Genomic DNA, 14,821 nt, shown 5'->3' with positions numbered 1-14,821 from the left:
TAATTAAGTAATAAATGATAAGCAGAATAGATTAATATTTTCTATGAATTTTAACACCACTGATTTCAGACCAAAACAAATGTTAATTCACCATTAAGAGCTGCATAATCATTTCTTCAAAAATTTTAGTGATAAGTAAACTGTTAGAAATTTTAAGAATCTTTCTTTAATTTTATACACACTTTCAAAACTGTAAATTTAGTTTGCAAAATTTTTACTAATAATTTACTAAGGATGTTCATAAGATATAAGTGATACCAAAACTAAAAGAGCATTTGTATAACCTTGGCTGATTGAAGCGGCACGTTTCCTTTCAACACATGTGACACCATAACCAATCAGGAATTGTTTTTGATTGCATCATTTATAGAGGTAAATAATTGTCTATAAGGAGCAAATAATGTTAAAATGGGGCAAATAGTGCAATTTAAATGTTTAATAATTAAATTTTAACATTTGGTGAAAAAAACAATCAGATTTTCGTGGTCAGGAGAGAATTTCCAATAAGTTAGGATTTAAAAAAAAAAAAAAATTTTAAGAGATGCTGTAATTGTCATTTTGATTACTTTTAACCTTACAAATGAATTATTTCAAACTTAGTGTGTCAATTTTATTCTATTTTTATTTTTTTGTTATAAAAATGCATTATAAAATAAAAAATAGAGAAATAAATTTTAAATATCTGTAGAGTTTCCAATAGCTTTGTCATGAAATTAAAACTTACATAACTAGAGCTACTCTTAATTCAATGAGTGAAAAAAGAGAAAGTTTAAATTTTAAGTTTTTCAAAAACTAAATTTATGCATTTCAAGAAGATAGAATTTCATTAATTGCTTTTCTTTGTTATACCTTTTTGTATTTTTTTATGAACTAATTTCTTTTCAAAGGGAGAATGGGACTTTTGGTTGTTAAAAAGAGCCAAAAAACTATAGTTTTACATTTTTAAGTTTAAATATTTTTTATTTACTAATTTAATAAAAAATTTAATTTGTTTTCAGGAATTGAAAAACCATTGTACTTGGAGCTAGTTCAACAGTATCGAGCATGTCGTGAAATGAATAAAAACTTCCAACATAGGGAATCCAGTTTATTAAAAGTCAAGGACTACCTTGCTGGGGAAGATAATTTCCCACTAATTGTACAAGGTCCAAGTGGCAGTGGTAAAACTAGTCTCATGGCAAAGTTGACTGAGTATGCTTCCAGTTGGTTTCCATCGGCTTGTGTAATAACTCGTTTAGTTGGCTTAACTGCTGAATCTTCAACTCAGCAGCAATTGTTGAGAAGTATTTCGGAACAGTGCTGTGCTCTTTATGGGGAACATCCCGCTGTTGCTTCATCTGTAAGTTATTGAATAGTTTCTCTCTCCTTTTCTTAAAAAAATATACTGTAAAGAAAATATTTTTTATTATATTACTTAATTATAGACATGATAATTAATGTATTTTGAATTGATGGTGAAATTTAATGAGCATAATGGGATCATACGATCACTTTTCTAAAGTTTTTTTTTTTTGTTTCGTTGAAAGAACTCTCAGTATTACAAGCTTCTAAAATATTTTTGCAGTTTTGGATTTAGAAGAAAATTTCATTAATAAAATATGAAGATTTTTTAACTTAGTGTTTATGTTATTGTAACCATTTTGTCAGCATTTTCTTTTTTAAATTTGTGCTATTTTTTAAGTATAGGTTGTTTCTTAAATATAAATTAAATAATTTTTTTTTTCTTTCATATTTAAATATCTATATTAGTTTTCAGGGCCTACAATAGGTATACATGCATCTTTTTTGTCTAACTGGGTCCACCTTTTTTTTGATCTAAAAACATGGTGCTTAGGGGTGTTTAAAAAGTGCTTAGGGGTGCTTATTTTTGATTTTCGTTTTTTAAAAGCCCTCAAAAGTGCTTTTTTCATGGGGTGTTTTTAGAAAGTGCTTTATTTTATTTTTCATAAATGAGAATTTTTTTCTTCATGTCGATTTTCGCTGCGTATTATGCAAAATTGTGTTTTTTACATTCTTGTATTCAATGTTATCACAATTCATTCCACTACAATCGGCATACCATCGGTCTGCGACATTTGATAGTGCCTAACATGTTGCATATTTGATGAAATACGTGGGAGTCCGCATGTGTGTCTACTGAGCTGGGTTCGATGGAATTCTTGCACTCTCATGTGCAACTCTGCTGCATTTTGCAAGATATTCTCAATTTCATGCTTCATTTTCCACCCTCTGATATCGAACCGCAAAAGTCTCGTAATCTTTTTATGGTGGAATCAAGAAAATAAATAATCAAGAAAAAGATTTGTCTGAAACTAGTTATTTTATCATGATCATGTAAAGTTTTAAAAAATTATTTTGCATTTTGTTAATGTATATGGTGCTTAAAACATACTTAAAAGGTGCTTATTTTTTGTTGAACGATTTGGCTACGCACCCTGAAAAAATATATGATTATTTAAAAATGAATAAGCTTTTTCTTGTTTACTCTGTTTGTCTAATTCAATTCAATAATCATGATTTGCCCCTGACTTCATGTGATTTTTAACGCAATACTGCACTCTTGGGTAATTGACTCCTTGATTTAGACATTTTAAGAGAGGATAATATTGATTATAGAAAATGAACCCAGATGATGGTTTCCTAAAGACTTTCATTTTATGTGAGAATTACAACTTTCTTTAGGAGCTAAATGGCCATGGCTAAATGGCTTTCAAAAGGAGCTAAATGGCCATGACTGTTGGAGGAGGAAGGGGGGTAATCTATCGATAGATTTGGGGAGCGACATTTTTGGTGGAAAATTTCCCACTATGTTTTTCTGAAAATTTTTAAGTATCAGAAAAGCAGTTTTTTGGTACATTTTTATAGGATATGTTTGCTATTTCCATATTTTATTTTATTTGACAATTTCTGTATTATTCAAACAAAAACTGTTGGTTATAACTTTGCATTCTAACTTTGCAATCCACTTATATAAAAGTAAGTTTGATTCTGTTTTTACTATTTATCAAGTCGTTTAATTTGCAACTCATAATAAGTCAATTCACCCTATTTCACTCTATTAAAAGAGCTTTGACAGAAAATGAATCTCCCATTTCTCTTATTTGTTAAACAAAATAATGAGGTAGTGGCAGACGGAAGATCACACTGCTATACTGGCTGCTGCATTACAGTCATAAAAGGAATTCCCCTCATATAAAAATATCACTAGTTTGGAATAATTTTTTAAAATTCTGTTCTGTCAAGTGATAACCAGTGACAACGTCATGTTTTCAAATTCTGATTATGCACAGTAAAGGAGCATACTGGCAAGAATCTTCGCTGAGTAACAGCATTTCTGATTCATTTAACAGTTCTGAGAGTGATCCAGAAAGTTAAGACACCAATTAGAAATGTGTTTGTTGAAACATAGTGATTAAAATCATTGTCATGCCTCCATGTTGCGATGGCGCTGTCAGCAAATGTAAATGTTGTAAATAAAGATCGGGAGTTCGCACGTAGCGGCTGGAAAGGAAAGACGTTCTTTTGTTGGTCTAATTATTTATTTGGACAGTATGATATCATGCTTAACTTCTTACCACAAATTCTTGATTATATAAACTGAGCATATCGCATATTTCGCTTTTCATGAAATGTGTCTGCATCATTTATAAATTTTTTGAAATTTTATTTGGTTTTTTTTTGTCAAAAAATAATTTGTTATTTCAATATATATTATGTTTTCGTATATATATTTTTAAATCAATTTAGTGAATAAAATATTTTGTGCAATATTCATTTTATTATTATTTTTTTGTTGTCGAGAAAAATGTAGTTATTTCAGTACATATATTTATTGATTAATTTATTAAATTGATAGTTTCAATTTATGTCCATTATCTTTTTATTATATTTGCATAATAGTTAATAAAGAATTATTATTTTTAATTTGTTTTAAGTTCATTACTTATATTTATAAAATAAGAAAAGTTCTTCAAATATGTAGAGTTCATTCCATTTTATATATAACCAGAATATATACATTTAAAGAAAATATATATTATTTTTAATCTGAATTCTTAAAAAAAATTGATTATTTTTATTTTATGTAACTTTTTTTTTTGTAGAATGTCCATGATTGGGATTTTGGACTGGGTAAACTGCTCTCTAAAGTCTCGGAATTTCGTCCTCTAATTGTTTTAATTGATGGTATTGATCAACTGGCTGAATATAGCTCTAAAGACCTTCAATGGCTGCCCCGTGAACTCCCAGCTCATGTAAAACTGATCTTAACTGTTAGAGATAACAGTGAGGAGCTTGAAAAAATTAAGGTAATCTTTTTATTAAAACCTCTTATAATGACACAGGGGAAATGAAAGTAATCTGGCCAACTTTGACTTCAAAAACACCTATTAGTTATATTGTTTGTACATTTCACAACAATTGATGAGAAACCTTAAAGAGCTTTAAGCACAATTATTTTGTGTGTATGTTTTATTTAAATTTCGCACATTGCTTCATATTTTAATGGAGTTTAATAGTATTATGGTGTTGGTAGTTCCTATCTGTACTAACCTTCCAGAATTTGTGACTTTTATAAAATATTTTCTCCTTTGGTGGTGAACAAAGACCGAAATTTTTAAAATTTATAAAAATTATATAAATAACATAAGGATATGACTTTTTGTCATATTCTTATGTCTGTTTAAATTATTTATATCTAGTGATAGCTATATTAAAATATCTACAGTAATACCTTTTCGAATTGTAGCAATTACCTTGGTTATAATTATGAAACAATTTTTTAGAAGCTACGGAAATCTGGTAACGCTAATAAACCTCCATATGTTACTTTGTATGACGCCTGGTGGCTGAGCGGTAGCGCTGTCGTGCCACAGGTCCCTGGTTTGATCCTCTGGCCGGGCAAGGTTGACTCAGCCTTTCATGCCTTCAGTGGGTCTATAAATGAGTACCAAGCATGTTTGGGAACTAAATACTGGGGGCTCCGCGTTCGGCTGACCACCTAACCGGAACATCTGCTTCTGCACCCCAGAGCCTAAGGTCAAGAAAACTGAGATGGGCACAGTAGGCCTTGGCCCTCTATGGGCTGTCGCACCGCTGGGTTTAGTTTATGTTGCTTTGTGTTGTAGCAGTATAATTTATCTGTTATAACTTGCCTATCTAGCAGTATAACTTATCTATTTATTTAACTCCTGTGTTTAAAAATTAGACAGCAAATTCTCGATTTACCCTGTATATTATTTTTGCTTACTAAGCCTTCAGTAAAATGTGTTTAAATTTTTTAATTGATTTTTGCACATTTGGACTATCAATGTACTCGTATAAAAAAAAAAAAAAAAAGTTTGTAAATAATTTAGGTATTTACTTTCTGTGCAAAATAGTTTCACATGCTTTTTTATTTATTTATTTTATGATCTTAGTTGATAGGTACTGTCAGACTTTTTGTTCTTTTCCGCTGCAATCTCTGAAATGTTATCTATTATTACTTATATAGCAAATGATCTGAGTCTGACTTGGATTTAGTCTGACTTTAATTAAAATAATCGCTATTAGTCTTCAAAGTCTTTATATATATATATATANATATATAAAATCTGCATTTGCTTTTATTTATTCATTTATTTCATATCAACCATTTTTTTTTCATTTTGCTTTCAGGAACTTATGGAAAATAGTGATTGTTACTACATCTTAAATAACTTCACCAAGGAAGAAGCTAAGAACACAATCAACAAGCTATTAGAGAGCCGTAAAAAGAAGCTAAGTTCGTCGGAGCTAGAAACAATAGCTGCATATCTCGATGGTGACACTAGTGCTCGATATACCGAACTTCTTGGACTTATGACATTAAAGTGGACTGACATGTTAGTGGAAAAATCTGACAGCATTCAGAAAAATACTGAAGGATTAATTGTTCAGTATTTGACTCATGTAGAATCTCATTTAGGTATAACGTTATTAACTTTTGTTTTGGGACTTTTAATTACAGCAAAACATGGCATTAGTGAAAGTGAAATCCTTGATATTTTATCTTGTCAAGATAACCTGTTAGATTTAGTATTCTTAGGTGGTGAACCAAAAGTTCGACGAATTCCTGCAGTTCTTTGGGCTTCTATAAAGTACTTTTTACAACCTTTCTTAAGAACACAAGTGCTAGGTGGTCGAACTTTAACAATGCTTTCCTGTGAAGCATATAGGACAGTTATTAAAACGTATCTTCTTAATAAAGGGTTTACCATTAAAAGTAGTGCCCAAATTTTAGTTGATTACTTTTTTGGTAAATGGGCAGAAAGTAAAGCTAAACCTATTGCTCCTAACTCAGACAAAGCACAAGACAGATTTGTTCTAGAACAACCTTTAGCTTATGGGACAAATCCAAACAAAAGAAAATTGGAAGAACTTCCACGTTTGGTTCTCTTGTTGAATGACAATATAAGGGATAACTTTTTATTTGATGCTACTTGGCTTTTGTACAAATTTTGTGGAGCCGATCCTTATCAGCAGTTAGAAGATCTTTGGTGTTATCAAAAGACTTTGCCAGAGAGTGATAAGCAGGTAGAATTGTTAGAAAATTTTGTGAAATTATCCAGCTATGCACTTCGTAGCGACGGATCTCAGTTTTTTGCACAAGTATATGGACGGCTAAAGAGAATCTTTTCAAATGCTGATATCTCTTCAGACTATCCATCTTTAAAAAGCATTTTTGAAACATCTTGTAAACCTCCCTTATCATCATTGTTGCCATTAGATTTTTGCTTAGAAGAACCCATCATCTCATCATCAAGTAATAATTGTAATTCAAATAATCATGATTCTTCACCAGATTCAGATTCCCCTAAGTCAAAAAGCTTCCCGTTTACAGGCCTATATACTATCAAAGAGGATAAAGCTCATGTAGTGTCAATATCTAGTGAAAAAAATGAAATTGTTGTTTGGAACATATACGAACAAGCTGCAGTTAGGCGCATAACTGGAATAAATGAACCAAAAGATATAAAAATGATTGATATAAATAGAGCTTTGGTATTGTGCAACAGAGAGTTGAAAGTGTATCATTTAGATCAAGGTACATTGGTGGTTAAACTGAAGGGTGTTATGAATCAAAAAATGGCATACTATGGCTTGCACAATGAAAACTATGCCGTTGCTCTTTCTAGAAATCGAATGTATGTGAATATGACAAATTTGGAAACTGGAGACTTGGAAACAACTTTTAAAGTCGGTGAAGACAGGTGAGTAATGTGTTATGATGTACCTTTTTTATATTCTTGAAGTTGTAATATTATTATGTAGTTGAATTTTGTTGCAATAATCGCACCTAAGGAAACTTAATTCATTCTAATTGTTATCTACATTTATAACAGTTTCTGATATCACTGGATTGCATCAGTATTCTATGCTTCAATTGAAAAAATAATTTGTAGTCTTTACCATATAATATTAAGGGAAATGTTAAGTATATAATATTAAGGGAAAAATTCTCTTTAGTGAAGAGTTTTTGTGCATTACTTCTTGATTTCAAATTTTGAAAAGCAAAGCTACTAATAGTGAAGTATGCTTAAAATAAAATGCATGCTTGCTTTGGAGTTACAAAATTAATTATTGCGAAGTTTAATTTTAAAGCATTTAAAAAATTCTAGTTTAATCTAGTTGATTGTTTAAGCTTGTCAAAGCTGTTGATACTATCAGATTGTGTCAGACTTCTATACTTTAATTGAAAAAAATCCTGGGTTAGTAGGGTTGGAAAAACATGGCCCATGTTCAAGAGGTCATGTATTCGATCTACTCCTGCCGACGAATCCCCCTGTAGTAAATGGTGACTGATGCACGTTGAATCTGTCGAGTCACAAAGTCCTCCATGTTTCTATAACAAATCATACCTCTGGGGTTCTGATCCAGGAGTTTCCTTGTCCTTCTCGATTGGTTCGAAGTTACAAGGCTATGGAGTTGAACATTAGTAGCTGTAAACCCAAAAATTGGGTCTGCTGTTCAACGACGGTTTTAAAATATATATATTTAACAAAAAAATATCATTTTAGGTTCTTGAACAGCCTGCTTGTGAGTGCAAATGGTCGAATATGCGTATGCGGAGATGAAACTCAAAAACCATTTCCTCTGCTTGTGTGGGATCTAACAAGTAGAAAATTAGTTTATGATCTCAGAATACCACATCATGAATTTGTTACTAGACTGTCAGCTATCAGTGATGATGGGCACTATGTTGTGTCTGTTTGCAGAGTAAGTTTTTTTCTAGTCATTCTTTTGTAGTAAATCCAACAATGATTTTATCACTGGTGATGAGCAATGAAGCACATTCACTATGCTATATTAGGCTATCAACTTTATAATCTTTTTAATTCCATTAAATCGATATTGCAGAACTTGCCTATTCCCTTTATTGACTTAAAACATACAAATTTTTATTGCTAAAGTTTCTGTCTTACTTAGGTTAAATATTTACTGTAAAATGTTTTCTGTTTTCATCGTTAATTTCTTTTTATTAAATTTTAAAGCGAAATTAAATAAGCATGTAAAAAATGTGTGACATTTAAAAGAACATTCAGACATTCAATTAAATTAGAACTAAAATATATTTTTGACATTTCAATTTTAGGAATTGCATGATACTTCACCTAATTTCATTATCGTTTATGATTTACAAAGTGGTACATTGTTCAAAAAATGGAAACCGGAGAGTAGTAGTTGCAGCATTGCGATATCATCACAAGGTGGCTGTGTTGTCAATGGCTTAGAAAACACTTGGGTTTTAGTCTGGGATTTATCAACTGGAGCAAGAAGGTATATATATATATATATATATATTTTTTTTTTGTTTAAATTTTAATCTTTATATTCTTTTTAGCTGGTAATATTCTAATTTTGTTTGCTAAATTTTTTTCCTATACGTCAAAGGTTTTCTTTGGCTAAAGGTTCTGAATTTGTTACAAAATCCTCGCTCAAAGTCATATTTTATTAAAATATAAAATGTTTTTATCATGTTCTTTAAAAATTATGTTTTTTTAAAAAATTAAAGAAGAGACATCTTTTCTAGAGCGAATTATCTTTTTAACTTCTGTGATTTCAGAATTTTTATCATTATTTTTATTTATTTTACCAATTTAAAATTCTAGCTGAAGCAAGCCAGTCATTGGCAAATTTTTTTAAATTCCGAAATGAAAACAGAAAAATCAGGAGCATTTCTTTCCTTTTCGATGAACAAAAAAAGTATCTTAATATAATTCTGCAGAGAAAAAAAAAATGTTTGTTTTTGTATTTTTCAGCTATTTTATTGCTTCAACGTTTTCTTTACTCTGATTTTTTTTTTTTAATTTAAAATTTATAAATATGAAGGGTATAACAGTTTTGGTTATACCTATCATTTCAATTAATGTTACTATAATGCTTTTTTAAATTTATTGCTGTGTTTTTGTTGGAGAAAATAGTAACTTCGTGAAGTCATGAAAAATTCTTGGAATTAGTCATGGAAAGTCATGAAAAGTCATGAATTTGAAAATCTAAAATGTAGCAGATGCCCTGCATATACATTCTTTTTTTACTCTGTGTTCTATTATGTTATTTTTCTTTATTCTATAGATTCACACTTAGAGGTCATAGTGCTCCTGCTGATCAAATTCGAATGGAAGAGCAGGGAAAGAAGTGTTTGACTTACGATTCAAGAGGCTATGACAGAAGCGTACGTGTGTGGGATGTTACTAAAGGTAAACTGGTTATTAAATAAATATTGTTTTAAATTGAGGTAAATTTAATCTATAAGAATCCTCGAAACTCAGCTATTATGGTCAAGTGATTTTTGTAACTCTTCATGTATATTTTCAATAAGAAATATGTTGAATTAGTTTTAAAATTTTATCCAGTTTACAAACTATTACTATACATTCATCACCAAAAAACACTTTTTGATATATTGTATTATATTCAGACAAAAAGAAATCAAAAAGTGTCATCTCAAGAGCAAAACAGTTGCATTGATTTCCTGACTTTATTATAGTTTTTATTAAGTTCATCAAAATAATTTTTGATTCCCTATTGTAACTTTAATTGAAAGAAGCAGGTTTTGGATTTTTAAGTTTTATTTCTTTTAGATAATTTAATATTCAGTGCCTGCTCAAAGAAATTAAAAACCTGTTTATCTAACCCATGACTTTGGTTAGAAACCCGTTAACTACTCCAAGAATCTAACACCTTTGTTTAAATTAAATAAAAATCATAAGTGTTACCAGTACAAAATGCAACGCAAAGACAAAACTGAAATCATCATGTGAGTCACCATCTCAGATTGTAATAAATTTCCTATCAATATCTTATTATAATAACAAAATTAAGTAAAGCAAAATATATGCTTAAATAAATTGTAAGTTTTGTATTTTAATATTTACTTTAATTTTGTGTGATAGTATTGACACCATGCATGAATCTGCCTTTTTGTAAATTGACTGACGCATGCTATTAAAATGGTGCTAATTAAATGCAGTTAGAATCTAATCTTGATAAGCTGAGTCAATTTTTTTTTAAATGTAATAATTTTCTGACATTATTTTAAAGCTATTCTTAAACTCCAGCTTCCTCTCTTCTTATATTCTCTAAACCTATTGAGATGGTTTTAAGTTCATGGACACTATTCCTAAATAGTGTTGACTGGATTGGTTTGTTCTTGTTGGGTATTGTTGGGTCTGGTATTGTGTTTCCGACTTCTGCTTTTAAACTTCAATCAAACCGCTTCTTTGAAGGTAACTTTGAAATGTCAATGGATAAAGAGGTCTTCATACTTCAAACAAAATTATAAAAATATTATTTTCTATATTTTATAAGATTTTGTTTTTGTTTTGTCTCAGAAAAGATGATAAAGTTGACATTAATCAATACCTATTGGCTTTATAAATAATATGCTCTACTAAAGTTCCAGTTTATTTACTTTTAAACGAACAACTTCCCAACTAATATGTCTTTGTGGCTATGATGTAATGGTTTGGCTGTTCGCTTTCTAGCAAGATCCCGAAATCAAATTTCAGCTGAGACAATTGAATTTTATCTCCAATTTCCTTTTCTAAAAAAATTAGATAATTATTTAATATGTTTTATTCAATTTATAAATTATCATTAATATTATTATTTTTTAATTTAAATAAAAAAAAAATTTTTAAAGTTAAATTTTAGAAAACAAATTAATAAATATTTTTTAAAATAGTTGGATAATTGTAGAAAAAATTTCATTTAAGATTTGAATTAAAATTTTGTAAGGTTTGAATTAAAATTTTGTAGTTTTCTTTTTAATTACAAAATAATAAAAATTATATTTTTTAATTAAAATGTATTAGTAATTTTTTTTTAAATAATTCATATATTTTATTTAAAAAAATATTTTATAGATTGAATAAAACATATTTGATAGTTATCAACCTTTTTTAGAAAAGAAAGTTAGAGATAAAATTCTACCGTCTCAGGTTAGGATTTGAATTCTGGAATCTCTCTGGTAGAAGGCAAAGAGCCTAAATGTTACACCACGATTACGTGTTATGTTTTTATTTAGTTTAAAATTAAGTAAACTGAAACTTTAATGAGGCATATTTTACCCTAGGGGCAATTAGGCAACTTATTTATGCCATATAAAAGGTTTTCTCTTCAATTGAAGTTTATTTCCTTAATTTTCAAGAAAATGGTCATAAAAGTGCCTATTTTGCCAAATACACATATTTGATTAGTGCTGACATTTAGTTTAAAATAAACCAACTATCTACAATTACCTTAAAAATATCTTGGTATTGCCATCTGGTGTGTAAAGTGAGAAACAAAATGTTTTCCGGGCAAAAGAAATGAATTAGTTTTATTCTTATTGGTGCGTTACTACTGAACACTCCAGCCCGGAAATTTCACGAAAGCGAGAAATAGAGGGCGGAATCTCACCCTGTCATTCAGTTTATTTAATTTTAAACTAAATAAAAACATCGGGGCGAAATCTCACCCCGATGTTTTTATTTAGCTTAAAATTAAATAAACTGAAACTTTAATGAGGCATATCTTACCCTAGGGGCAATTAGGCAACTAATTTATGCCATATAAAAGGTTTTCAAACATGCTCTTCAATTGAAGCTTAATTTCTTAATTTTCAAGAAAACGGTCATAAAAGTGCCTATTTTGCCAAATACACGTATTTGATTAGTGCTGACATCTAGTTTAAAATAAATCAACTATCTACAATTACCTTAAAAATATCTTGGTATTGCCATCTGGTGTGTAAAGTGAAAAATAAAATGTTTTCCGGGCAAAAGAAATGAATTAGTTTTATTCTTATTGGTGCGTTACTACTGAACACTGCAGCCCGGAAAGCGAGGAATAGAGGGCGAAATCTCACCCCGCCATTTTCACTGGAGCGAGAAGGAAGGGGTTAACTTTGTTGTAATAGGAATTTTGAAGATGTTAGTTAACAGTGCAGTAATAAATGTATAATTACGCTTTTCTTTCAGGAGAATGTCTAGCAGTGTTTACTCCTGATAAAGAGTTTTCATGCTGCGAGCTGTCTCTGGATGGAAAAGCTGTTATTATGGGGCTAAAGGGGTTTGATACCATAACAACTCTCTTGCTGTGTCGTGAAAACACTGTAGAAGAAGAAATGCCAAAGAGTGTGTGTTATGGGGATCCAGAACTAAAGCACAAAGAATTTGACATGAGTCATGATGGCCAATGAACCCAGTGTTCTGTTAATGATGTGTGTCTCATGTTCTGTGTCATAATAAAAAGGTTCAACCTTAGCAACAGGTTGCTGTCCATGTTCTGGAAGCATAGGTTCAGGGTCCAGATGCTTCGATCTGTTGGTCCTCTGGTGTGCAGGACTCGCTGCACCGCATACTGAGGAATGAACAAGACTCAAAGTAATGATTGCCAATTTTTAGTATGGCAGTTTCAATCATGTTTTAAAAAACCACATATGAAGCCAAGAAACAATGTGTTCACCAGGGCCACTGTCATGCATGTAATCATTTTTGTTTTGTTAAATAGAAACAATGTAAAGTAAGTATTTACTTTTGGCTTAGCTTTCTGTGAATGTTGTTGGCAGAGGCAATCAAATGCTAACACATTTTTAGTACTTGTAATTTGAAAACTGAGGATCAGCTTGCTACAGGCTGAGCGAATCACAAAAAATTTGAATATCATAGTTGTCAAAATATGTTTCGTTTTGCTTTTTTGTAAATAGTTTTCAAGTTTGAGTAACTCAGGTTTTTTTTTTTAAACTGTTATTATGAAATTCGTGTACTTGTTTTATCATGGCGAAACATTTGTTAGAATGATATACATTTTTGGAGTTGTACTTTTTTGTGATTCAAAATAAGGCTTTTTCTTTTGTACAAATCCATTGTATAATAAATAGTTATTATATACATGTTTACTCAAACGTTTTAAAATGGCGTTAAATAATTTACTAATTTTAAAGCAATGTTTAATAATAAGAATTATCATCAAATACATTTGATTTTTTTTCAATAATAATTTATTTTCATTTGTTGATGTTTAGCAATAAGCCTGGAATTTTGAATAGAACTTTCTTTTATACACAAATTATTACTAATGTACAGCAATAGTTGAAACCATAACTTGCAATAACAACTACATTATCTCTATTTGCTATATATTCTATAAACTCAATTTCAATAAGTTTTTTTCATTTCGTAATAAACAGTGACCAATAATCACACAGTTAAAGCTGTTTTATATTAATAATTTATGATATACAACTGATAGTATAAATGTTACTTTTTAGCCTTTTTTGTCAATTTTATGAAGCATAATTGTTAAAAAAAATAAAATAAATGATCTTTTATTTTGAAATCCTCTTTTTTGAATAACACAGTTTTGATTGATTTTTGTCTTAATACTTTTAACTGTGTATGCTGTATGTTTTCAGTTTTAAAAAATTTTTGTAAATTTCATATTGAACTATTCTAGATTTTTTTTTTTTTTTTTTTTTTTTTTTTTTTTTTTTTTTTNTTTTTTTTTTTTTAAACCATGTCTCACATTTGGATGGGTTATAAATCTTTTTTTCTTTCTCTTTTAAAAAAATGGATTGCTTTTAATAATAATTTTATTACTTGATTTATGAAATTATGCAAATTATTATTCTTTTCATATAGTTTTAAAGTGGCAAATGAAGCATTTATGAGCTACATAGTTTTGCTTTATTCAGTAATTGGGAATTGTTATTTTTGAATTTATCTACCTTGTATCTTTAAATTATTTTTATTCCTAATTATTCAGAGATAAATCTTGTGTAAGTACATACATAATTTTAAAATGAAAAGCGATACTTTATATTTTAATTATTATTTCTGTTGTACTAGCAATTAAGGCATCTTTTTTTTTTCCTTTAAAAATTAGCATAGTTTTATGTATAGTTCAGCTTTTATATACATCTATATATTAAATATGTATAAATTGTGCTTTTTGTATCATAAAACAGTTGAATTTTGATTTGTAATATTTTAATGGTTGTACAGTGCACAAAAAAATAATAACTTTTGATATAATGGTCGTATTTTCATATACTAAGATTAAATCTTAATGGTTTGCAATGTTGACCTGAAATATGATATTTAGTTAAAATATACCTTCTCTGATGAAACGTACCTTTTTTTTTAACTATTTCATTTCTTAGGAATTATTCGATTGGTATCGTTCAAATTTTGTATTTTGCTGTTCAAAATTTCCTTCCTAAAATTAAGTAAAATGTTTTATACCTTACAATTCAAAAATATTTAGACTATTTTTAAATAAAAAAAAGTTTTTAAAATTATTTTATGTGTATAATTGTCTT

General features: G+C 29.1%; 1 protein-coding gene across 4 annotated transcripts in view; it reads left to right on the top strand.

Annotated features, from left to right (window-relative positions):
- The window catches only part of LOC107443268 (NACHT domain- and WD repeat-containing protein 1), an 81,842-nt gene extending 68,021 nt beyond the window's left edge, over positions 1-13,821 (top strand). For all 4 annotated transcript variants that reach the window (XM_071182247.1, XM_043053028.2, XM_016057082.4 and 1 more), the window contains exons 8-14: positions 999-1,339; positions 4,104-4,307; positions 5,656-7,229; positions 8,037-8,235; positions 8,612-8,796; positions 9,592-9,716; positions 12,480-13,821. In XM_071182247.1, the coding sequence (XP_071038348.1) occupies positions 999-1,339; positions 4,104-4,307; positions 5,656-7,229; positions 8,037-8,235; positions 8,612-8,796; positions 9,592-9,716; positions 12,480-12,700 (2,849 nt within the window). In that variant the 3' untranslated portion in view covers positions 12,701-13,821. The remainder of the gene's footprint in view (positions 1-998; positions 1,340-4,103; positions 4,308-5,655; positions 7,230-8,036; positions 8,236-8,611; positions 8,797-9,591; positions 9,717-12,479) is intronic.
- Positions 13,822-14,821: the final 1,000 nt, after the last annotated feature.

The sequence above is a fragment of the Parasteatoda tepidariorum genome, chromosome 6, assembly GCF_043381705.1.
Source record: "Parasteatoda tepidariorum isolate YZ-2023 chromosome 6, CAS_Ptep_4.0, whole genome shotgun sequence".
NCBI classification, from domain to species: Eukaryota; Metazoa; Arthropoda; class Arachnida; order Araneae; family Theridiidae; genus Parasteatoda; species Parasteatoda tepidariorum.
This window is presented reverse-complemented; position numbering and strand designations above follow the sequence as displayed.